Source organism: Oryctolagus cuniculus, chromosome 11 (assembly GCF_051225735.1).
Source record: "Oryctolagus cuniculus isolate XC-2025 breed Fujian yellow rabbit chromosome 11, ASM5122573v1, whole genome shotgun sequence".
Taxonomy (NCBI): domain Eukaryota; kingdom Metazoa; phylum Chordata; class Mammalia; order Lagomorpha; family Leporidae; genus Oryctolagus; species Oryctolagus cuniculus.
The window spans coordinates 20,420,871-20,446,301 of NC_142877.1; the positions used below are offsets into that span (position 1 = coordinate 20,420,871).

Below are 25,431 nucleotides of genomic sequence, written 5' to 3' on the forward strand. Positions count from 1 at the left end.
TTTCTGCCTGCCCACCCCTGGGGGCCCAGCTCTGTAAGTGGAGGGGACTCCAGAGCCTCTGTCCAGGCTGGGGGCTGCACACGGAAGACTGTCCCGGGAGGAGCTTTTTATCCTCCTGATTGACACCTGCTTCAACCGGGACAGCTGCAGGGCGCCGAGTCTCTGCTCTGGGGCACCCACGGGCTCCCCTCTCTGTAGCAGGCAAGGTGTGAGGGAGGCTGTGGGCACAAAAGAGACAGGACAGGGCCCTTAGAGAGAGACCTCAGCCCCAGGTCCAGACCGGCCGCGTGGGGAGCCCCTCACTCTCCTGTCCAGGCCCCAGGAGCAGCGGTCGATGAGAGCAGAGTTCAAGGTCCAGCCTTGGAGACCACAGGTGGGGCTGATCAATCAAAGACGCCCGCGGTCAGAGGAGGGTGGGCAGTCAGGAGGTTCAGCGGGAACGGCAGGAGGGGCTCACGGGATCCCTTAGTCAGCGTTTACTGAGCATCTGCTCGGTGCCAACACTGTTCCGGGCACTGGGATCACAGGGAGAATGAAGGTTCCAGCGCCGGCTCCTAAGGGGGCTACCCTGGAGGGAAGCAGACCCTGAGGCAGGGAGGGCTTGGGTGCCCCTGGAGAAGAGAAGGAGTTGGTGGAGAGGCCAGGCAGAGCCGACCCCAGGAGCTGGGAACAGGAACGCCTGCGTCCTCCCGGTTCTCCAAGGATCGGCCGCACACCTGGAGAGGCCACCGCACATCCAGCTGTGGCCTCCACACCCCATCTTCCTCCTGCCCTCAAACTCTCCTGTACTGGATGTTGGCGCCCACGAGCAGGAAGTTCTAGGAGGAAGAAGACAGCACAGGAGGGTGAGGAGCCCCGTCCAAGCCGGCAAGACGCGTGTGCTTTGATGTAAACGGAGCCCACCCATTGGGAAACAGTGCCTAAACGGCGACATGCCTCGGTCCCCAAGGTCCCCATGAAGCACAGCTTTGGGCGACGAGCCACTGTCACTGCTTCTTAACGGGCCTCAGAAATGTCTGTTTTTTGTGTCACCTGGGCCAAGAATGCAAAATTGAGAGCCGCTGGGGTTCCCTCTGCTGCTCTCCTGACGTTTCCATCACCCAGAGTGCCGGGATTCTGAGCTCAAGGTCAAGTTCAACTCCTCCCCGCAGCGATCCATCCCCCTACCTTTCATGATCAGCCTGGTGGCTGGAGTTGACCTCACATTTTTAATGAATGTGATAATGGGTAATAAATCTGCTAGTCCCTTCCCATGTGCCAAACGTGGAGCTGCAGTTCTCACACTTGGCTTCGAATTTTCAGATACCCTGTAAGCTTTGTGAAACATGGACAATGAGGAGCCGCCACCCCTTGCTTCATGGCAATCTCCCCGAGGCTGCCTAACATACTAACAGCCCATAATAGTCATCTGCCTACCTGCTGCATAGTAACTGGCAAGCCCATAATAGTTGCCTTTGCTAAAAAATAAATAAATCTGCTGGACTGTTTTTCCAGGGTCCCTTGTAAAACTGGACAGAGCTGGCTGCAGCCAGTTTTGTAACTGGAGCCTGTGCAGATCGGCTCAGACTGCACAGGGAGAGTTACCCTGTGGTTCATCGTCATGTGGAGCGACACCTCCGACCTGGTATCGGCAGCTGTCTTTGCACATGCGTGGGGTGTCCACGCGTGATTCGTCAAGGCACGCTCCAAGGATTCTCCACCCCCGCTTCCCTCTGCACCTGTCATGTTCTGCCCCCGCCATTATCTTAAATCCATAAACCCCAACCTCCTCTCTGAGCGGGGAGACGGATGTCAGCTTCAGGAAGATCTGCCCCCCTGCCCCCCTGCCCCCCGGCCTGTAATTGATAATGAACTTCTCTTTCTCAGAAGCAGAATGCCGCGCTGGTTCAGTGTGTGAGAAGGAGAACCTGCCGTCTGAGAGCAGGTGGGCTACACCCGTCCTGCCCAGGTGAAAGCTGAGGCCAGCTGTGTGGACTGACACTCCGTCTTCATTTGGAACAGCGATCTGTCTGACTGCTTGGGAACACTCAGCGGGAGGTGACTGTGGACTATCTCGGAGTCCCTGCAGATTCGTCTTGCAAATACAAGAGCAGGGGGTGTCTACTGTCCCCCCTACCCCCGACGTTAGTAGTTACAATGGGCGGAGACTTGACTAGGTGCCAGGCACCTGAAGAACCCATGGACAGCTTCCCGGCTTAGAGCGACCCCCAGAACGTCCTAACCCATGCTGGCTTCCCGAGGTGCAGGGCTGGGCTGGGTCCCACCCGCCCAGTTATGACCCCCAGTCGGCCCCCCCCCAGTTACCTCGTGGGTCTGGAGAAGCAGGTCGTAGAGCTGAATGTGCCTCAGCAGAGGGAGCGGGAGGCCGTGGGCCAACTTCTCTGCAGGTTGAGGCATGACATTGAGATTGTCAGGAAATGACGGTCACGGACACATATTCCCCCAAGCACTCTGCGCTCTGCACGCTCCACACGCACTATTCTCATTTAATGACCACCACAACTAAGAGGTAGGTGTGATTAGTATCCCCATTTGCAGATCAGGAAACAGGCACGAGTGGCCATGTGACTTTTCTCTAGGTCACACAGCTAGAAAGGGGCAGAGCTGGCATTAAACACAGAAGGCTAAGCTGTCAGAGCCAATGGGAGGAAGTGGCAGGTGCGGGGCAGCCACGAGTGATCGGGAGCCCCACCTGATGGCCTTGCACCCCTTCTGCTTGCTATGCCGGATGAAGGTGGCAGTGCCTCACAGAAATAGGGCTTGGGGGCTTGAAGCTTTGTGTTTTGACTAAAGGGTGGGGTAGTTTTCTGGGAAACAAGAATTCAGAGGCGTCCATTGAAACTTGACTCTCAGTCTTTCTCCTGCCACTTCCATAAGTCCCAGCTCCTCCCCTGAGGGAGGTTTCCTGTGCCCCACAAAGCTGCCCCAGCCTCCAACCCTCCTCCAGCATCAACAACCCAACTCAGGGAGAAGCGAGACCTCCCTGAGTTAGCCACCCAGCCCCAGAGAGCCCTGGCACCCAACTCCAAGTCCAGCTGTCATTCCCCCAAAGAAAAGAATATCCATTCTTGACTTGGGAAAAAAATCCATATTCTTACCATTGACCTTGGGGTAGAGGTTGTTGAGAATGTAGTAGTTGAGGAGAGCTTCCAACAGCTCCACCTGGTGGAGAGCAGGAGAGGTGCACTGTGACCACACGGGCCATCTTGCCTGCCAATGGCCACAGGGTCTCGCTGTGGGGTGTGCCATGCTGACATGGCAAAAGCCAAACTGAGATGGACACCTACACTTGCCACTACTTTATAAAAGTATTTTGAGATGCACATTTATATGTACACAGATAAACAGACATTTTGGAAGGCAGTACCCCCAACTTGTTTTTCCTTTGGGAAGAGCACACAGGTTTGACTGAGCCCTTGGCCTTATCTTTGGTATTTAACTTTTTCATTTACAGTGAGAGTGCTTTCCTGAATTGTATATTTTTAAAAAACTGAGTAAAAACTAAATGAGCTTCTGTTTCAAATGCTTTAAAAATTATGAAATAACGTCTTTTAACATCCATTGTATGCCAGACCTAAGGCTCTGAGTTTCCATATATATCTGATTGAATCTTTACCACAACTCGACAAGGTTCATACTAAAGTCCCCATTTCATAGGTAAGGAAACTGAGGCCCACAGAACCAAAGTGACTTGCAGGAAACAGGGCAGCGGGGTCAGGATCTGAACCTAAATTTATCTGTGCCTACAGTTCTTGCTTTCACCCTCCATGTTCTGGAAACCTGATAGGATGGCCTTTTCATGGCAATCCAGGGCATTTTGCAGGCCATGTGCACGCACCAGGCCAGGGTGCCACTGCACCTCACCCTGTCTGCGCTGCAGGAAGCCATCCCTGGGGCCTGCGGCAGTGTCTCTGCCTCCCGTCTGTGTGTCCACTTCTACTCTGTAAGCCCTGGGGAGGAGGGCAGGGGTGAAGCGGGTCAGAGGCACCCAGCGCCCATGGGGAGGTGAAAGCCAAGATAACGACTTCCACCCCCTCCCGTGAGCAGCAGCTGATCACCCCACCTGCCCCCTTTCCAGAAAGTTCTTCTCCATCACTGCAGCCCACACTGATCTTGCCCTTCTCTTTCTGCCATCCAGGTCTCCTCCGGGTGGCTATCACCCCTTGGTGTCGCCTGCCCGGCATGGGACTCCTCTTGTCTTCCTAAGAGTCCCCGTGTCCCCCAGCCTCAGTCCACAGAGGTTGGGGTGGCTGCCCGAAGTCATGGTCCCAGGACTGTAGATCAGGTCCCTGCTGGGTCAAATGGCCTCGCTGCACTTCCGGCTGCAGTGACTGGTGGAGGGGTGGGGGCTTTTTTTTTTATTGTAGGTTTTTTTTTTGTTTTTTTTTTTTTAACTTACAAGAAACCTCAGGGCTTTTCACCAGGGATGAGGCTGCCTGAGGATGAAGTCAACACAGATGAAAGTGGAACAGAGATGGAGAGAGTGGATACAGTCAAGCTCCTGGATCCTGCTGTGCAGAGAAACCTCCAGCCTTGGGTTTTTTTTCGTTGCTTTTTGATTTTTAGCTCCAGGACCCTATGCATGCCTCCTCTTTGCTTAAGAAAATTGCAGCTGGCTTCCTATGCTTTGCAATTAAAAGAATCCTGTCCACTAGGCAGCACGGTTGTGTGTTATCCTGGGGTGCAACTGTGTCTCCGTTCTGGGTCTCGTACTCCCTAGAGGGTCCACGTTTCTGCAGGGACGAGGGCACCTCTTCTTTTCTACTTCCTGTGATGGGTGCACGGGAATCACTTAGGACGCACCCTAAATTAGTTAGCACGCTAGTCATGTCCGTAAGAAAAACCAACTTACATTGAATCCTCCGACTTTGGATTCTTTCAGTTCCACCTGTAGCCTAGAACGGGGCAGGAAAGATCCAGAGACGTGAACATTATGCACACAGAAGCCTGAGCAACGCTGGAGTCCCCAGAAATGGGAAGCCGTGGCCTTGAGACAGCACCGGGCCAGGGCGGAGTGGGTGTGGAAGCGACGATTGAGTAACTAAAAGCAACGCTACACCAGTACTGGGAAGACGGACAGTGGGGAGTTGTGGAAGAAGAGCCCAATCTTTATCATTTCAAGAAACTCATATAGCTGTCGTCTAAAACTCAGAGATCAAGAAAAAGCAGTGTTAGCAAATTCTTTAGAAATCTGAAGTGTTAGGGGCAGGGGTAATGGGGCAATTGGGGTGAAATTTACGTTTCCAACCCAAACAGCAGCCCCTTAACATGGACCAGAGGATCACAGTCCTACCCCCAGCAGCAGAGCCGGCCCCGGTGGGATGCCCACGCATGGGCAGGAGCCTCACTTACCTTCCCGGCTTCAGGAACCCAGTGATCTTGCTGGTGTTCAAGGTCAGTGTGGCAGACACATTAGTGGCCTGGAAGAGCCGGGAGAAGGTAACAGGTGTACATGATGGATGTTGTCTGGCGTGGGAAGCATGACTCAACACCAGCTGTCTCCTCTCACCACTGGCTCAGCGCAGTGAAAGCAGGAAATGTGCCCACCAGACTGCAGACTCCCAGAAGGCTCACTGTAAGTGCTCAGTAAGAGCTTGAAGTTGGCCTAGAACATTTGTACTTGAAACTGCTGCCCATGATGGCAGTTGAACTTTGAACAGACTACCAAGAGAAGGCACAGGGCCTGTCCCTGCACAGCTCTACAAAGGGACATTTCCCGCAAGCTCAGCTCCAGCAATAATAATTATAGATTACATCTTATTTTAAAATCAATTAAGAACAGCGATCATGTTGGCAACCAGAGATTCGCCTTGTTGAGCTTCAGCCCTAAAACAAGAAAGCTGAGCTCTCCATCCAGTTGAGCAGGTTCCCCAAAGGCCTCTCAATTCCTTCGGCATTAGTCAGGGCCCATCAGGAAAGGATTCAAAACCACTCTCAATATTTAATGCAGTGGGAATTTAAGACAGGGAAATTGTTGTACAAGAGATGGAATCACTAGAAGCTGGAGGCTGCTTCCTCCCCAGGGCTGGAGAAGACGGAAGTGCGGTTGTGGGAACCACCATGGAGGACACACTATCATTGCCAGAGCCTCTGCTCAAGGCAAACAGAAGGGAGAAAACACTCTGGCTTCTTCCTTCTTCCCGCCCTCCATTCTCCTGACAGTGCCTCCCATTGGCTGACCTAACTGGAAGTCAGGGTGCAAGGAAGTCTGGGAAATGTAGTCTTGAGGGGCCAGCTATAGCCATATAACAGAGCAAATAGGACAAAGGCTCATGTACATTTCTCCCCACAACAGCCCAGACTCACTCAGAGGGCAATCCATACACTAAACAAGTAAACCTGCAAACAGCCACACAGGTGCTTGTAACAGGCACTGTGAAGAACAATCATGGGTTGCTCCAAGGAAAAAATGGCAAGAGGTAAGGTAGATTGAGGATGAGCCCGATGCAGCCAAGCCCGGCTGGGGCGGTGGTAATTAACTTGAGGTCTGAAGGAATTAGCAGGTGTTGAAAGGGAGCCAAGCACGCGGGCAGCGGGCACAGCAGTTGTAAGGGCTGAGTCTTACCACACCCAGCCGGAAGACAGGCTCCCTGGCAGAGCTGGGCAGGACCACGAAGGCCTCAATATCCATCTGGGGTGCCGCGAACAGATTCTCGGGGCTGAGGTTCACGAGTGGGGCCGAGGCCACTGACCCTTGGAGCTCCAAGTTCATGTTGGGGTAGAGCTTGGCCAGCTGGGAGCAGAATGAAGAGATTATGTCGAGAGAAGAAACTCCAGGGATGTGGCTGCACCAAGAGTCCTGAGGAAGTCCAACAGGCTGAGAGTGCTCTGTGGTTGGCTTCGTCTGTGCTCAATGCTCTGTGCCTTTTCTCGGTGACAGCACAACTGGACATCTGTCCACACAGACAGAATCCGCGTCATCGATTTCATAGCTGCGTTGTATTCCATGGTGATTGGGTATTACATTGAGCCAGTTCTACTGGGCTTTAAGCTACCTCCAGGCTGTGGCATTGTCACATTCACTTCCCTGAGCACCCTTGGCTAGTCTTTTCAGGAAACCATTCCTAGGGGTGGAATCGCTGAGTCAAAGCACAGGGCTGCTTTTAAAGATTTGGTAAGAATTGTCAACCTGTCAGGCCGGCTTTGGCCACCCCACCAGGCAATGAGGGAGAGCCGTGGGTCCTCAGGCTGTCACTGCACTGGGTGACCGGACACCCGGAGAATGGACGCCAGCGTGTTTGAAATACAACACACACAGATCCCACCGTTTCAAACACGACGGCACTGTGTGGCTTAGCTAGAGGGAGGAACAGAATTTAATTCGGGGCAAGACCATTCCTTTGCAGGGAAAGTTGGTGGACGAACAACTTTCCCATGGCTGCCGCCGCGGCTCACTAGGCTAATCCTCCGCCTTGTGGCGCCGGCACACTGGGTTCTAGTCCCAGTCGGGGCACTGGATTCTGTCCCTGTTGCCCCTCTTCCAGGCCAGCTCTCTGCTATGGCCAGGGAGTGCAGAGGAGGATGGCCCAGGTTCTTGGGCCCTGCACCCCATGGGAGACCAGGAGAAGCACCTGGCTCCTGCCTTCGGATCAGCGCGGTGCACCGGCAACAGCGCGCCGGCTGCGGCAGCCATTGGAGGGTGAACCAATGGCAAAGGAAGACCTTTCTCTCTGTCTCTCTCTCTCTCACTGTCCACTCTGCCTGTCAAAAAAAAAAAAAAAACCTTTCCCATGAGCCTCTTGGTTATGTCAGTGTAAAATCTATATCCTGTTCTTGAATGAGAAGCTTCACGGGGTGGGGGCGTTGCTTCTCCTCATGGCCGATGATGAAACAGGCAGGAAGGCCGAGGAGGGTTTCCTTCTCTTTTGGGGGCAAAAGGGACAGTGGAGCCAGAGTACGGCCAAGGGCAGCCCAAAGCTGGCTAGGACAACATGGCAGCCGGTCTGGCTGTGAATGGGGCTCTAGGAACAGAAAGGGCCTGTAGGGGGCGCCATGGATACAGACATAGCCCAGATACCATCGGACGTGAGGTTTACACTTTGCCCCACCTTTATAATTCCCTTCGGCTATCACCACACCTTGTGCAAGGTATGTTACCCACTGCTGCCTCTTTCTGCCGTGTCTCGGGGTCTTGGGGGCAGGGAACAGGACTGGTGGATTGTTTCATTATTAAATGAGATGACACACCTAAAGAATTAAGTCCAGCAATGACAGAGCTACCAGGTTGTTCACTACAACACTGATGTAGTAAAAGATTGGAAACGAGGAAGACGGCCTTCCACCAGGACAGGTTAACCAAGCTATGGTCAACCCAGCCATGGCAGGGTGGGTACCGTTGAAGAAAAGAATGAGAGCACTTCCTCTAGACCTGTCGGGAATGGTCTTACAGATCTAGTGAGGGGGAAAAGGGACAAAATGGTGTCTAGCAGTCCTCTATTTGTGCAAACACATAGATGCACAATATTTGCTGCATGCCTTATGCTGAGAATATCATTGGGAGGGCTCAGATTCCAGATGGGTTGGGTGTTGGAAGACATGGGTGGGCTGAGACTTTGCTTGCTAAAACTTCATGTGTCTTTTGAAAACTGAACCAGGAGAATTTGTTACTCACTCAAAAAATAATGTTTCAAAGCACTGAGAGTATGCCTGACCCCTAAGAAGCCCTCTGTTAGATGGCATTAGTTAGGGCACATGCTATGAAACATGCCAGCGTGCTTGGGATTCTTAGCGCCTATAAAAGGCTGGACAACCTGTGATCCCAGCAGCATGGGGACTGGGATTTTGCTACTGTGACTTCGCGGGGAGCCCCGAAACCTGCAGCCCCCAACCCCCAGGCCTTCACTGCGGGCGGCTGCCACCCTTCGACTCTTGGCCAAGCTGAGAGGAGTACAGAGAGCTTAGGAGAATCCCCAGGACTCTCGTGCGCTTGGTCTGCACCCTGGGGGACTGCGAGAACTCTTACCCGGGGGACAAAGGCGCGGAAGGACTTGGTGGTCAGCCGGATGTTGGAGTCGGCCGGAACCTGTGGTGGAGACACAAAAGAGTCTTAGGGGACCGGACAGGAGCTGAGGGGCTAGAGAAGTGGGGGAGGGGGAGTGCCCCAGATGGTAACTTCTTGAAGCTGGTCTTGTGTTCACCCCAAGCAGAGCACCTGTGTCCCTGGCTACTCTCCTTGGGGTGGAGGTGGCACAAAGGCCTCCCTGGGGGACTTTGGGTGCCTCCTGCAGTCCCACTGACCTACGTTTGGCTCCTGGCTTGGTTACTGGGTGTTCCCAGGCCAGTCCTTTCCTGTCCGTAAGTCTCAATGTCATCTACAAAACCGGGATAATAGTTGTCCTTGCCTTAGGTCATTGCGAGGCCAAGTGAGCAGCGGGCACAAGCCCTCACACATTGTGAGTGCTCCGTGGAAGAGCTGTGATCACCCCCAGCACCATCAAAAGCGAGGCCTGTGCCACAGATGTTTGTGTGTGTGTGTGTGGGGGGGGGAGTGGTGGTGAGTCACCGTTGGTCATGGGAGAGGAGAAGTCACGCAAGGGAGAGTCACTCCATCCACCTGCTAGACAGTCCCTGACCAGGGCAAACAGGCCCATCCCTGTCGAACTGAACTGTTTTATGTTCATGAGATGTCAACCATTATGAGGTACTGTAAGAAACAACCCTGGAGCCCCCACGCTGTGGTGTAGTGGGCTAAGCCTCCACCTGTAGCACCGGCATCCCATATGGATGCTGGCTCTAGTCCCGGTTGCTCCATTTCTGATCCAGCTCTCTGCTGTGGCCTGGGAAAGTAGAAGATGGCTCAAGTCCTTGGGCCCCTGCACCCTCATGGGAGACCTGGAAGAATCTCCCGGCTCCTGGCTTCGGATCAGCTCAGCTCTGGCCGTCACGGCCACATGGGGAGTGAACCAGCAGATGGAAGACCTCCCTGTCTCTCCCTCTCTCTGTCTGCATCTCTGCCTCTCAATTAAATAAACAGAATCTTAAAAAAAAAAAAAACACTTTGAAACTAGAAACATTAAAGAACCTAGAGAAATACTAAAGAGGGGATCCCTGTAGAATCCAGTCTCCCTTACACAAAGCCCCATGGGAGACAGTCATGTTCAAGGTTAAGTATCAGGCAGACTTTGTTTTACCTGTTTACTGGGACCCTTTTCACTTGGGCTGCAAGGGAGCTCCCTGCTAGAGCTGTTTATGGGCCCAGAGTGCTTACAAGTGAGCTTTACTCTACCCTAATCTTTATTTCTGTCTCATCTAACACTGCATCTGTTATCCCGCCTCATTCACTAAGCATTTTTAAATTAATCTCCACGCATCACCAGGAGGAAAGGGAATTGAATTAGAATAACAGGGCTGCACTAGAAAGGAAGGAAAACACAGACAAATGAGCTGCAGGGGCGTCCATGGCTGTTATGAGGGAGAAAGAAGCGTGGCTTGGAGCTGCCTGGTAGCCAGAGTGAAAAAGGGAAATTGCTCTAACTTTATTTTCCCTGATTCTGACTTTTCTCTCTCTCGTAACTTACAATGTTTCTGACATAAATGGGGTGGAGAGGGAAGAAGGCAGGGAGGGCTGAGTCCTAGGGTTCCGAGAGCGCCCGTCTGCCTGCTCCTTACCATGGCGTCTGTGATGGAGAAGTTCCAGTACCCTGACTTGTGGTAGGCCAGGCTGGCGGTGTTGAAGACGTAATCGGAGATGGCAAAGTAGACCATTCGGCTGTGAGCCTCGGGGAGGTTCATGGCTGGAGCAAGGAAGTCCACTGGGCTGCGGTGATCCAGAGGGAAAATTTCACCCTGGCGAGAGAAACAGGGTCCAGCGGGACTTGTCACATGCTCCCCCCACCCCAGGCTGGTGTCCACGCTAGGGAGTCAGCCACATGGCCTGGCCCAGCGACCTGGCCGCGGACATGGCCTGAAAGTCCATCACGAAGCGTGCTTTCTTTGGGTGAAAGCGTAGCTGAACTTGGGCGTGGCTCTGGTATATTAACCTGCAGCAGTGCTGACCACCCCTCAGCACCACCCTGGGCCAGCCCTGATGGACCTTTTCCTGCAAGGTGGGCAGAACAGGGGGAACAAGGAGGAGAGGAGGTCTGAAGATCTTAGGGTCATGAGACGCCTGTGCTGGGCTCCTAGCTCTGGGAATGCTCCTCACCGTTCTGTATAGCCTTGCCCTTGGCACAATGGGCACCACGGGGGAGAGGAGCTGACTGTTAGAGGAACAGGCTGACCCTGGGGATTGCCTCACTGGGGCTGGACCCACCCAAGCCTCTCTGCCAGGAACCTCACCTTAAACATCACATCCAACATCCCAGCTGTTGCCCGGGGGGCCTCCATCAAGCTGTAGTCAATGCCGGCAAAGCTGTCGATCTGCGTTGTGACTGTGGACCAGGATGGGGCAGAATGAGGAGCCGGGCACAGCCTTTGACTGACAGAGAAGGCTCTGGCCGCTCCCTGTGACTTTCTTCTGAGCCCCCTGCCCCTCCACCTAAAGACCCCCGTCCGGGGCCAGCAACAGAGACCTGCTTCCCCATGGAAGAGGCTGCACGGAGCTCTGGTCCCACTGCTGGATTGACTGCGGTGGGGGCATTACACTCCGCGCTCCGAGGCCCTAAGGGAACACATTTTGTGCTCTCACACATTGGGTCATCTGTGGCCGCCCGGGCCCCAGGTGCACACAGGGTATCAGACGACATCTCAGACAGCTGTCACTGGCTCTGCACACTTTCGTCGTGCTCCTGGGACCCAGGGACTCCTCCCGCACACACGGTTGTCTGTCCTGCAGATGCACTCACACATGCAGGCAGAGAGGCGTGAGCAAGGGGACCCCTTGCTGGCAACAGCCAAGAATGACAGAACAAGGAAGAGACACCGCCCTGATGGAATACTATACAGCTGTTAGAATGATGCCGTTGCAACAGCCACTTAGAGAACCGTGTGGTATCACGCTAACCTCTGCGTGCCGCGGGAGCCTGTGTACGCTCCAGGACATTCAGAGCAGCACGACCCCTAGTGGTCTCGCGCGGAAACTGCCCAAACAGCCTTCAGCCGTGGAGCGGGACCCAGAGGACAAGGCACAGCCGGGAGAAGGCAGGATCTGCCTGGAGGCAACAGGCTCTGGGCCACCTCAGGGTGCTCAGCCTTTCAGGCTTTGGAAAAAAGACTCAAAAAGCGTACGACTGCGCTTCTGTACAGGGTGCAAATTAGTCTTTGCTGGTAGAAGCCGGAACCCTGGTTAGCCCTGAAGGCTGGGCGGTGGCTGAGTTCCTACAAGTTCAAAAAGAAACAGCCCGCAGAGCAGCATCTACACTCCGCATGCTGGCACACACGCATCGTTCCACATAAGCTCAGGAGCAGAGAGGACGCATGGATGAAGGTCTAGGCACAGGAGTACGTGCCTTTGTGTCTGAAAAGACCTGAAAAGACGCGCCCCAGACAGAAGCTACCTCCTGGAAGAAAAGTTGGGGCAAAAAAGGGAGCATTTCCTTTCTACTTCGTGCCCTCCTGTGCGATGTCTGGTGACATCTGTGCTCTTACAGACGTCACCAGCGTCCCAGGAGTGCATGGGGCGCCCTACCTGGCAGTGTCTGTAGATAAGGCTGCAGGTGGGCCGTCACGGCTTCCTCAATCTGCCTGCAAATCTGAGAGAAGACAGGAAGGCTCGGTGAGACCCCGGGTTTGACCTGGCGCTGTGCTCGTCTTCACACGTTCTCCCAGGGATCAGTCATTCTACAAACCTCGGTGAGTGTTTCTCATGTGCTGGACACGACGAAGACAAAAGTGCGCCCCCGTGTGGACCCCTGGGCTTTCTGGGAGTCTGTCCCGCAGCTGATTATCTGAGCAAGGCAGTCACTACCGCAGGGAGGTGAAGGGGACCCAGCTGGAGACACTCCCCCAAACTACGCCATTAGAGATATTTTCTTTAGGGAGACCTTGGCTCCCAGAACTCAGCTTCATGGCAGAGCGAGGTGGTAACTAGGAACAGGAACGCAGGTAAACGCAGACTTAAAGTGAATGCTCCTCATCGTCATCACTGGACAGCTGAGGCTCGCCATTCTCACGTGCCCAGCGAAGACCGAACGCTCGTGTCTGGAAGTCACCCACAATTACTTGTCACCATCTGAGAGGGAGCGTCTCAGGAGAGAGAAACACATCTCCAACCCTGCTGGCTGTGCGTGCTGCCACCATCCCTCGGATGATCTAGTATGTAAGCCAGCAAAAAGTGCCTGAGAAGGGGGCTGTTTCCACGAGAGCCCGAGATGCATACTCTGGGCAGGGGAGGTGCTGCAAAAAGGTATTCAAATGTGGACGTCAGAAAGCCTTAGGAGGAAAAAGCAGCCATGAAAACCTAGGAGCGTTCTGCACTGGGGTGGCTTCCCAAGTGCCTTTACATCGCCTTTGTGATGAAAGAATTTATAGCAGGTCAATGCTTTATGCAGGCAAGACCCAGTCCGTGAGAGGCCATGGTGGTGAGTTATGCGCCCTCCACCCAAAGCTGACAAATGAATTTGTAGTCCCTGTGTTTTCAAACACTGGGCTCCAATGTCAAGATTTTCTCTTGTCTCTGTGTGCAGGAGAGTCCTCACTTGAGTGTTTTCATTAGCCAGCTGCCAGCTACTGTGTAACACGTCCACCTGAGAGGGCTGTGGGGGGGCCTTGGCCTCAGGTGGGGCTCACAGGTGGCTTCTGGGCAGAGGTGACATTGTTAAGGGTGAACAGGCATCAGTCAGGCACTGGGGCATGGGAGGGGCTTGTAGCTTATCCCCCCTTTGCAGCTGCCTTTCTGGGGAGGAGTTTAGCAGTGAGGAGCTGCCAGAACACGGAGAAAGGTGGTAAGAACATTCCAGATCAGTTGCAGCGGAATTGGAAAGTGCCATTGGCCTCCCCGTTATTCCCTTCTCTTTTTCCCTTCAGACAACAGCCCATCAACTACTCCCACACCTGCGTCCATCTGCCACACCCACACATGGGCCCATCTGCCATGCCCACACCTGCGCCCACCTGCCCCACTGCTGCAGGGACCCAGACGGCAGAGGCAGGGGGCCATGGAGGCACAGCAGGGTCTCCCAGTGAGACAGCAGCAGAGCCAAACAAGCCTGGGTTCAAATCCTGCTCGGTGACCTTTGCGCCATCTCTCTCCACCTGTGGTCCTCACGCACAGGAAGCAGTGGCGAGGCCAAGGCCATGTGCCTCTGGGGTTTTGGAGGCAGTGGGGCTGAGAAGTGAGTGGGTGCTGCTGCTGCTTCTCTGTCCTGCTGCTCCGACACCGCATCCTGTCCCGAGTGCAGAATTAGAAAGCACTCGCCCCAGGCCCTTGGCTTCCACGGGAGGAGATCTTTGAGGACCATAAGGACTGGGGTCAGGGGAGAGCTCCTTGTCCCAAGGCACCGGGTCCTGCGAGGCCTTGGCATAAGGGGCGCCACATCCCAGGAAGTTCTACCCTGATCTTTCCTCTCCCTAGCCAGCTGACGCGGGGTGAGTTCCTCCACTACTCAGAGCTTCTGCTGTCAGAAAAGTGAGGCCAAGGTTCGGTGGAGCACCCGGCACGGAGGCACTGCAGGATTAGCTGCTAGCACCTGCCACGTGGGCCTCCCATAGCAGAGCCCTGGGGCCAGTGCCGGCAGCTCCGCTCTGAGCCAGCTCCCTGCTAAGGCGCCTGGAGAGCAGCAGAGGGTGCCCAAGTGCTCAGGGGCTGCCACTCACAAGGGAGATGGAGGTCCTGCCTCCCAGCCTCAGCCCGGCCAACTGGTGCGGCCATGTGGGGAATGCAAGTGGATGGAAGATCCCCCCACCCCGTCACTCTGCCTCTCAAATAAATAAAATAAGTCTTTAAAAAAAAAAGTGGAAGCAATTAGATACCATACACCATGCAGATGGCTGGCCTTTAAAAATGCATGTGTGTGTGTGTGTGTGTGGTGTATGTGATGCATGTGTGTGCATGAGTAAGTGTGTGATGCACATATGTGATATGTGCATGTTGAGTGTATGGTGTGTGGTGCATATGTGTGTGGCGCATGCACGTGTGTACAGTACATGCATTTGTGGTATTGTGGTACATGTATGTGTGGTGTGCATGGTGTGTGAGATGCATGCATGTATGAGTGTGATGCACATATGTGATACGTGTATGTGTTTAGTGTATGGTGTGTGTGGTGCATATGTGTGTGGTACATGCATGTGTGGTATGTGTGGTGTATGTGTGATGTGGTGTGTATGTGATATGTATATGTGTTTAGTGTATGGTGTGTGGTGCATATGTGTGTGGTAGTGCATGTGTGTGGTATGTGCAGGTGTGGTGTGTGTATGTGTGTGCATGTGTGGTTTATGGTGTATGTGTGGGGGGGGTACATGTGAATTTTTCCTTTTATTCCCAGAGTCTTCACTACAGACCCAGGTCTGGGTGTGCAACACCTCAAAAATGGGATTTTGGGGGTGAAATGAGTTTTATTTTAGCCAAAGATTATAAAATCTGAAGATTTCACATATCTTTTAAACAGGAATGTCTGACAACGCCACAGCCTCTCCACCCAGGGCAGGCGCCCACGAGCTTGCCTGGGCCCCCCGCCTCTGCGGGCACCTGAGTGCTGGTCTCCTTTCTAAAACCTCTTCATAAACTTATCTCTTAAATCCACTTTTTGACCACCCTCTTTTTTTAATTTGACAGACAGACACAGAGAGAAAGACAGGGGGAGGGAGATCTTCCATCCACTGCTTCACTCCCCAGACGCTCATCAGGGCTGAAACGAGGCCAGGCCAGAGCCAGGAGCCAGGAGCTCCATCCAGGTCTCCCACAAGGGGGCCAGGACCCAGGTGCTTGAGTCACCATCTGCTGCCTCCAAAAGTCTGCACTGGCAGGAAGCTGGAGTCAGGAACAGAGCTGGGCTCGAACCCAGGCTGTCGGATCTGGGATGCGGGCATCTTAACCGCTAGGCCACACTCCTGCCCTGTGAGTTCCTGTCTGACTTTTGTGGGATCCGAGGTGGCGGTGGCAGTGAGCAGAGCTGAGCAGGTGGAGCCAGGTCCCTGGCCCCTGCATCTTGCCCTTGACCAAGCACCTGGCTGCTTTCTGCCTGGCTGGACAAAGGCAGAGCCCAGAGAGCGCTGCCCCCAGCGCCACACAGTCAGCCTGTGACAGGGGCAGCCGCGCGTGTTCTCTGGGCCTTGGGCCCCTGTGTGTCCACACTCGCTTCCCCAGCCCGGCTCAGGCTGGACGCGTGTCCGCGGCCTCCCTCACCCCCCAGCCGGGCCCGCTGACCTTGCTCTCCAGCACTTCGCGCAGCCTGGCATCGATCTGGCTTTGGAGGAGGTTCAGCAGCTCCCTGTGGAGACGCGCAGGCGCAGAGTGACGGTCAGCACAGGCCTCGGGCCAGGCCAGCCCCCAGGGGGTCCTCCCCCCAGTCCTGGAGCCCTGCAAAGCCCCAGGGTCCCACCCATTCCAGTTCAGTGCACCTAGCTTCCCAGCCACCTGCTGGACCTGCTCAAGGTCAGGGACTTGGGGGAGGGACTGAGAAAGCACTCTTTTTTTTTTTTTTTTTAATCCAGGGGACTGAGCAACTCAGAGAGGAAAGGATTTGCTCCGGGATCGGCTTCAACCACCTGCCTCGTGTTTCTCTCTGTGTTCCACCTCTCATCTGCCTGACAAAGGGCCCCTGAAGTTGACTTTCGTCAAGCCCTGGCTTGAATCTGCACCTGAGCCTGCCAGCCGTGGCCCCTACAAGTTTATCTTTGGGGGCCCAGAAAGAGGCTGACGGTTCCACCCGGAGCCAGGCCAGGTGAGGGGATGCAGGGGCTGCAGCCGGGGCCCAGGCTGGCGGAGTCCCGGCGGTGACCTACTCCAGGTCCCCCTCTATGTCCAACTCCACGTTCTGGATGTCGCTGCTGCAGCTGGAGGTGGTGACCGTGGGCCTCCCGGAGGGCTCGCTGCCCAACACGAGGTGGACGGAAATGGTGAGGCCCTTGACATACAGGTCAAAGGAGTTCTTCAGTCTCCTGAGGAGGGAAGAGGAGCGATGGTTAACTCCTCGCCCAGTGCCTGCCAGCGCTGGGGTGGGAGACGTGAAAGCTCAGTTCTTACCCTAAAGAAAGTGGAGCAGAGCAAAGAAGCAAGAGTCACAAATAAGGCCCAGAAAGATCTAGAAGAAAGCCTGGGGCCAGTCTGTATTGTCGCGGGTGGACAGAGACATGTCCAGCAAGATCTGAGTCTCAGAGGCCGTGAAGAAGTGGCTGCTTAGCTTCCCGTCTCCGAGAACTAAAACTCCAGTGAACAAAGGCACCACACGCAACGTAAAAACAGAAAGGCGCCCCCGAGAAAGAGCGGCTCTCCTTAACACTGGAAGCTGCAGATGAGCTAAGTTCCTTCACATGAAGAAGACAAGCCGGGGCCAGCGCTGTCGGGGCCAGCGCTGTGGCACAGCGGGTTAAACCGCTGTCTGCAGTGCCGGCATCCCCTGTAGACACCGGTTCAAGTCCTGGCTGCTCCATTTCCGATCCAGCTCTCTGCTATGGCCTGGGAAACAGCAGAAGATAGCCCAAGTGCTTGGGCCCCTGCACCTATGTAGGGGACCCAGAAGAGGCTCCTGGCTTTGGGCTGGCGCAGCCTGGTTGTTGTGACCATTTGGGGCGTAAACCAGCAGATGGAAAGTCTCTCTATCTCTGTCTCTCTCTTTCTCTAACTTTCAAATAAATAAAATAAATCTTTTTTTTTCCAAAGGACAAGCCAATACAGATTAATGAGGAGAGGGCAAAACAGGACCCCCCCACCAAATCTAAGATATGGCAACAGTTTCAATGGCAAATAAGAATCATGGAAAGTTATTAAAAATACAAATGACAATGATAGCATTTCTCACCTATCAGATTGATAGAAGTTTTGAAGTTTTAGGACAGAGGGCTGGTGAAGATATTGGTAAATGGGACCCCCGACACGGGCACTGGCACTGGCACAGCCCCTGGGGAGCACAGCCAGAGGCCCCTAAGCTCGCGGTTCCCATGCACACTCTGCTCGGGATTTGACTTCTGAGCCTTTATCCTGTGGCTCCTTCTGCCAGCCCAAGTGTGGGGAGCCGCTCATGGAAGCTCGTGGGCGAGGATGAGCGAGGAAGAAACAGCCCGAGTATGCATGAGGGCTCAGCCCGAGGAAGCCACGGCACCCACGCTGCCAAGCCTCTAAAAGCCGCAGGGCAAAGTGCATCCTGCACGCGGTGAATGGTCTGTCCTGGGCGCGGGCTGCCTCCCGCACGCGGTCTGTCCGATGAGCCAGGGACACCTCAGGCCAAGGTCAAGGTCCTGAGAACAGAGCCGACTTACAGGAACGCCTTGCGCACCTTCCAGCTGCCCCGCACGTGGATGTAGGCGTCGGAGATGTCGAGACTCAGGCCCTGGCCGGGGAGGGGCCTCAGGGTGCCACGGAGCAGCTCGAATCTGGGGATTTCCAGACTGGAGGGCAAGACACGGGAGGGAGAGGTCAGCTCGGGCCTTCGCCTGCCTTCCCACCCTCTCCCCGGGCGCCTGCTCTGTGCCAGCCTGGCTCCTGCGGCCTCGCGCAGCCCTTTACATTCTTTGCATTGTGGTGCCTCCCAGAGCACCCAGTGGCGTGCTTGTCCCCTCTTCACAGAGAGGGAATGGAAGCTTGAGGAAGGGACGCAGCTGTCCCAGTCACACGGTCACATTAGCGCCTGGCAGGGCCCGGAGCCTCACCCTCCCCTCCACACGTCCAGGCTCAGAGGAGACACAGAAAGGAGAGACAAAGGGCCATCGTGGGAGAGGAGTGTTCAGGGGCCACGCTATGTGCCTGGTGCTTAGTAGGTGCTCAATGGATGTTGACTAATGGGTTGACTACAAGAGGGAGGTGATGAGGGAGGGAGGGAGGAGGCGGTGGCAGCGAGCAGGGAAGGTATAATGGGCCCGGGGCCTGCTGCCCTCCCTGCCCGGCCAAGCCTGCAAGAAGCACTCATGCCTTTTGGTTAGTATCAGCTGTTCCCATCTTGTGACTCTCAAACGCTGCCTCCTCTGGGAAGCCTGCCCTGATCCCCCAGGTGCAAAGCTCAGCTCTACCACTTGGCTGTTCTATTTACAGCCTCAGGCCTATCCTCCCTTCTAGACTGAACTCTAAGAGGCCAGACTGGATCCTAGATTGTCACTCTGAAAGAGGAAGCAGTATCATCTCCGTCTCACAGGTGAGGAGACTGAGGCCCAGGTCAGACAGACCCCTGTGCGAACGGCTGGAGGAACTCAATCCCCCCCCCCCAACCCAGAATTCCCTTCTGAAATCCTTGAGCAACTCTCCTGCTGACTGCCCCCTGCCTCAGGGTCCCTGACCCAGTTCCATGCGCTCTTACGCTCCCTCTCCGGGGCCCTTCCCCCAGGCCTCCCCAGAGGCCCACCTGTAGAACTTGTACTGTGCACGCCCCAAATGTTTGATCCTGAAGTCCCCATCGAAATCCGGCAGCGTGACTCCAAGGAGCTTTCTCTGCAGAGCCAGCAGCCCCTCCCTGGCCGCTGGGGAGAGAGAAGCTGAGTCAGCATGGTCCGCCTCCCTCCCCTGCTCAAACCCTCGATGGCTCGCACCTGCCCTGCGGAGAGACGCTGACTTCTGCATCAGCATTACTTAGGTGCAGGTTCCTGAGCCCCCACTGCGTGCCAAGGAGCACGAGACATGTGCAAGGGTGTCCCTGCACTTGCTGGGGGGTTTCTACGTGTGTGCCCATTTTACAGGCGAGGAAAGGGAATGCCTGTGCCAGCAACTCCCTGAGGGAAGGAGTGCTGGGCACTTGCTGGCTCCTCTTTCCTGTCCACCGTGACATGTGGCCCTTGTAGAAGAAACGGGCAGGGTTTGGGCCGGACTCCAGGTGCTCGGGGTTCCAGGTGACTTTGAGCAAAGCCCCAGGCTCCACTTTCCCGGCCGTTCCAGCCGCAGGGATAACAGAGAATGGGCAGCACAAAGGGCGCTGGGAGGTCCCTTGCACTCCCAGCTGGGTGCTTGGCACGGAGTAGGTGCCCAGCAAGCGCCTAGAATAGGAAAGCAGGGCTTATTTGATTAACAATATGGAAAAGGCCAAAATGTGCAACTTTAGAGGAGTGGTTTCACCACACGGTGTGTCCTCACAGTGGAAAGGATTAAGGGACAAACACTCCTGGTTCAGTGTTTCCAGATACACAGAATTTGCTAGTCCCACTGCCATGGTGTGTGTGTGTGTGTGTCCCTGGAGTCTGCCCCAGCAGGCCGCATGTGTACCGCCGGCCAGCGGCACCCTTTCCCCTGTTTCCCGTGCGTTCTCCTTCCTGCAGACGCCCACACCAGGGCCCCTCTGCCTGCCCTGCTGCCCCTTGTCCTTGGTTAATTCCCCACTTTTCTTACCCACTTCTTCCAGGAAGCTTTCCCTGGTTTCTCTCTCTGCACCTAGCCAGTCTGGGCTCCCAACAACCCTCCTCAGGGGAATGTTATCCTCCCCCCACTTTGACAGATAAGACACTTATGCGCCTGCGTCCTTCCGGTGGGTGGCCACGTCTGTCTGTCTGTGTCTGGGACTCGCTGTCTGGGAACTGCAGCAGGACAGTACTGCTGGAGAACTGGCACCCATGCCCCAGCAGCCCCCAACCAGTTCAGGCCCCCATATCAATCCCCCAGCTCCCCAACCCCTCGGACAGGATAATTCTGAAGCTTTGTCTTAGCATCTTAAAAAAAAAATGTCCTGGCCTTGTAGTTCAGTGATGAAGCCACCACTTGGGAGGCCCACGCCCCACAGCAGAAGGCCTGATGGGGTCCCAGCTCCGCTCCTATCCAGCTCCCTGTGCATGCGCCTGCGAGGCAGCAGGTGGTGGCTCAAGCACTTGGGTCCCTGCTACCCATGTGGGAGACCTGGATGGAGTTCCAGGCTCCTGGCTTTGGCCTGGCCCAGCCCTGGCTGGTGAGGCCTTTTGGTGAGTGAACCAGCAAATAGAAGATCTCTCTTTCCTGTCACTCTGCTTTCCAAAAACTAGGTAAATAAATCTTTAAAAATACTAAACGTTCTCCACGCCGCATGACCACCACCGAGCTCACGATGTGGTACATTCCAGGCCCCCAGCCTCCCCTGTGCCCCCTCTGAAATATGCCTGCCTTGGGAGGTCCCGGGTTCTGGCTGCTCATTTTAAAGTGTGGGTTTTCAAACTTCACCAAGAAGCTTCCGGTGGGTTGATCCTGTCCCATGGGGTGGTTGCCGGCCACCACCCTGTAGGGGCTGCCCTCCCTTCACGGCCCCTCCCCTGCAGTGCTTGCTACAATCATATCCCAGACCGACTGCTCATGTTCATCTGGGTAACAACGGGTCCAAGTCCCACAGCTGGTGGGGACGGGGCCGGAACAGAGCCCCTGCCTCAGGCCCGTGTAGAGCACCCCCTGCTGGACCCAGAGCAGCCTGGGCCTGGGCCTGCAGAGCCCTCAGCCGCGACTTCTCACCGTACTCCAGGCCTTTGTCTGTGATCCTGGTGATGAGGCCGGGGTTGGTGCCCAGAGCTCCCGGGGCAGCTGCGAGCAGCAGGCTCAGCAGGGTGGACCCCAGCAGGGCCCTGGCCCAGGTCCCCATCCTGGATTCCCCGTGGTGTGGGCCGGGACTGTCACACTGTGGGCTGAGCCTGGCACCCTTAAATAGCTAAGGCCAGAGGGTCGGGGGCGGTTCCTGAGGGTGGGTGGGCTCCTGGGAGCGGGAACAGGAGGCACGGGGACTGGAAGCTGCTTGCAACATGACTGGGGTCACAGGTCATGCTTAGAAGTCCTGGGTTGTCCCCGCAACTGGGTCAGAGGGCTGTTGCCAGCTGCAGGGGGCAGGGGCAAGCCCCACCCCTTTCCCCCAAAAGACACTCACACTCACCACCAGAGGTGCTGTCTCTTCTCAGCCAGGCTCTTAAGGGCTGGGCTTGGAAGGCCTGGGAGAGAGAAGAGGACGCCGAGGTCAGAGAGGCCACGTGGCTCCCAGGATCCCACACTCGGCCAATGGCAGAGTTGGGACAGGAGCCAGGTCTGGCACTGTGTGACCCTTCTCCTCTTTATACTGGACTCTGTTTATTTGAAAAGGAAACCTGTTTCCCCGTAGGGGGCGTCGGGCTCTCTCAAAGCTTGCTGGTTTTCCGGAAGGCAGCATAGAGGTTGTTCAGCAGCCACGTGCCCTGCGACCCAGCCGCTCTGCTTCTGTCCGTGGCGGTCAGCAGGCCAGCACGTCCCGGCAGGAAGCTGCCCGCGGCTGCCCCAAGCGGAATGGGCAGCAGCGGGAGCTCTGAGCATGACTCCCAAAGCTGTGGAAGGGGTGCACTTCCTGATGAGCAGAGGGGCCCCAGGCGTGGCTCTGTGTCTTTGTTCAAAATAGGATGCAGAACCTGAGAGAGAGAGACAGAGAGAGAGAGACAGAGAGAGAGAGAATCTTCCATCCACTGGTTCACTCCCCAAATGGCCACAACAGTTAGGACTGGACCAGGCTGATGCCAGGAGCCAGGAACTCCATCCAGGTCTCCCACGTGGGTGGCAGAGGCCCCAGCCCTCGGGTCATCACTTGCCCCCTTCCCAGGTGCATTAGCAGGGAGCTGGATCAGAAGCGGAGCAGCCGGGATTGACAGCCAACCCCACTGAGACAGAACGCCGCTGCCAAGATGGGTTTCTGTGTTTACCAAACTGGAAAGGATTTAGCAGGGAGTTTCGAGGTGTGGTCCCTTGTCTGGTGAATAGGAGTCTGGGCACTTTAAAGAAAAATTATTTTGCTTGTTGCTATTTACAGTGTCATTCTCTTAGGGTGTGCTTTAGGCATATCTTGTTACTTCACAAGTAAAATTACATCTGGGAAAATCAAATTTGTAGTCGAGATTGTGCTTAATCTTTAGAGTTGTTTTTTTTTTAAAGATTTGTTTATTTATTTGAAAGGCAGAGTTACAGAGAGGCAGAAGAGAGAGAGGTCTTCCATCTGCCGGTTCACTCTCCAAATTGCAGCAACAGCTGGAGCTGGGCAGATCCGAAGCCAGGAGCTTCTTCCAGGTTTCCCACATGAGTGCAGGGGCCCAAGGACTTGGGTGATCTTCTACTGTTTTCCCAGGCCATAGCAGAGAGCTGGGTTGGAAGTGGAACAGCCGGGACTCGCACCGGTGACTATATGGGGTGCCGGCACTGCAGGCAGTGGCTTTACCCCCTAAGCCCAGCGCCGCTCCTCTTTACAGTTTTGCCCCAACACTTCCTCCCTGGGTGAGCTTCATTCTGTGCTCACCTCCAGGAAGCCCTCTCTGACCATTACCAGGCTTCCCTGATGGTCCCAGACTCCCTTGTGCTTTCTCCATCAGAGCGTTTCTTGCTCTCTGCTCTTGGGTAACGGTGGCCTTTTTCATTTATGCCCACAAATCCTTCAGTATTTCCCAGGCTGGTATTGTGATTCTCCTCCCTGCTACTGGGTGCCTCCACGGGAATGTGGTGGGAGTCACAGAGGGACTTCTTGGGGGGAGAGCCGAGAGGCACTGGGGCTCAGATTGGAACTTCCCACGCGTGTGCAGGGAAGCCCAGGCCAGGTCTCTCGACTCTTCTGTGTGCTGTGTGCTTCCTGCCACTGGGCTGCGGCTTGTCGAGGTCCTTGTCTGTCCCCTCTGTCCCCAGCCTGGCTGCTTCTTGAGGACAAGACTGAGCCCCTCCTTGTCCTGTGATCCACAGGCATCCAGCAGGAGCTGGAAGGTGCTCACGGGGCACCTGCTGTGTGCCAGGTGCTGCACACACCTCCTGACGCTTGACAAGGGGAGGTGACACCGCTCACAGCCACCCGGCTGGGATGGGAGCCCAGGGCTGTGGGAGGCGACCTGCAGAGACCCCAGAGGTGTGAACAAAGGAGCCAACCTTGGAAAACAGTTTCAGACCTAACAGGGGGAGGGTTCTCGGAGGGGACGTTCTCACAGCTGTGTCCCCAGGGTGCCTGCCCAGGGAGGGAGGGGCCCTAGGCGGGAGTCCAGCGCTCCCATCTGGCCCAGCCCCTGCTGGACCCCAGGACCTTTTCTCCTCCTTGGGCCTCAGTTCCCTTGTGTAAAATGATGGGGCAGAGCGGGTGACTCCCACAGGCCCTTCCAGCTTGGGGAGGGAGGAGACCAGTCTGGACAGTGCCTCCTCACGGGGACAGGGACATCACTCCTTCTCTGGCAGTGGATTGAGGATGTCCCCGACTGGGGGCTGTAGGCAGGGCTGGGGATTTCCCATGGCAATGTCCTTGGCCCTCAGAGCCAGTGGCCAGCGTGGATATCCGGTGGCCCCAGGCCAGGCCCCCACCCCCACAGGTGCCTGCCTGGCTCCCCTCCCTGGTGGTGACCCTGGGCCCCAGTGGAGGCCTCCGAGTGGTGTGAGCCTCATGCAGACCTCCTGGCCTTTCTTCTGGGGACTGCCCACCCATGCATGTCCTGGCTGCCGTGACCCCTGGCCCCGCCCCCCCACCACGAACACTCTCTCTCCCTTAACCAGGGCAGAGTTCATCGAGTGCCTGTTATGGGAAAAAGTGTCTCAACTCTTTTTCCAAGAACTTGGCTCCGCAGAGATCAGAATTCAAAGCAGGGGCGTAAGCAAGGCGCACCAAGTCGAACAGGATTTATTTAAGAGAGTGAGCGCACACACACGCGTGAGCGCGGGCCGCCCCACAAGCAGAGATACCTGTCAGGAGCGGGTCGCCTCAGAGGAGAGGGAGTGGGAGGAGGCTAGGGAAGGATCCCATGTGTGGTCGGAAGCCACGAACCAGTGTCAGCAGCAGGGGCGCACCGGGTGTGGTGCGGCACAGCAGGGCCCACCCTCCGCCACTGAGGAGGCCTTCCCAGGGGAGGGGACGTCCTGCTGGCTCGTGAAGGTCATGTGAAGGTCATGTGGAGGGTGGCCCGGAAAAAGGGAGCCAGGTAAGCAGAAACTCAGAGCCCCTGAAGGTGAAGGAGCCTGAGCAGGAGACGAACCCGAGCCAGGGCCACGGGGTCTGGGCAGGCTCCGCCCCCTCTGTTCCTCACTCCCCAGGGAGCAGATGAGAGCAGGAGTCTTGTTTCAAAGCAGACTCTGACTCAGCTGTTCCTCTGGGGGCCGAGACCTTGACCCTGCATTTCTAACAAGCTCCCTTGGGACATGCATGGATGGGGCTTCCGGAACAAGAACCTACCCGGCCGCCAGTTCCCGCCCCGCTCCGTAGAACGCCGTTCAGGCTCAGGTTCAGCGCGAGTTCCTAGGATGACGTGCGCACTGCATGGACACAGGCTCCTGTTGAGGCTTGGAGGCTCTGGATGTGGGCAGGCGCTCTGGGGCCGGGGTTTGAGATCACTGGCAGCCTCCTCTCCCAGCCCCCACACGCGGCACCGGAGCCCGGGGATGCGCAGATCCACCACAAAACCAGCAATGCCAGTGGCGAGCAGGAAGGGCTTGAAGATGACATGGGGCAGGGGCTGGCCTTGGGCACACCCGGCCCTCACCCCGGGGGGACG

The 25,431-nt window shown here is 55.8% G+C and overlaps 1 protein-coding gene across 1 annotated transcript; it reads right to left on the reverse strand.

Annotated features, from left to right (window-relative positions):
• Positions 1-773: 773 nt before the first annotated feature.
• Positions 774-21,551, reverse strand: LBP (lipopolysaccharide binding protein). The gene is given in 15 exon segments (NM_001195719.3): positions 774-818; positions 2,305-2,381; positions 3,099-3,162; positions 4,853-4,895; positions 5,353-5,420; positions 6,566-6,733; positions 8,963-9,022; positions 10,609-10,785; positions 11,278-11,369; positions 12,566-12,629; positions 16,244-16,307; positions 16,822-16,977; positions 18,295-18,423; positions 19,371-19,485; positions 21,425-21,551. Coding segments are annotated over 15 exon segments (1,449 nt in total).
• Between the last annotated feature and the right edge of the window lie 3,880 nt (positions 21,552-25,431).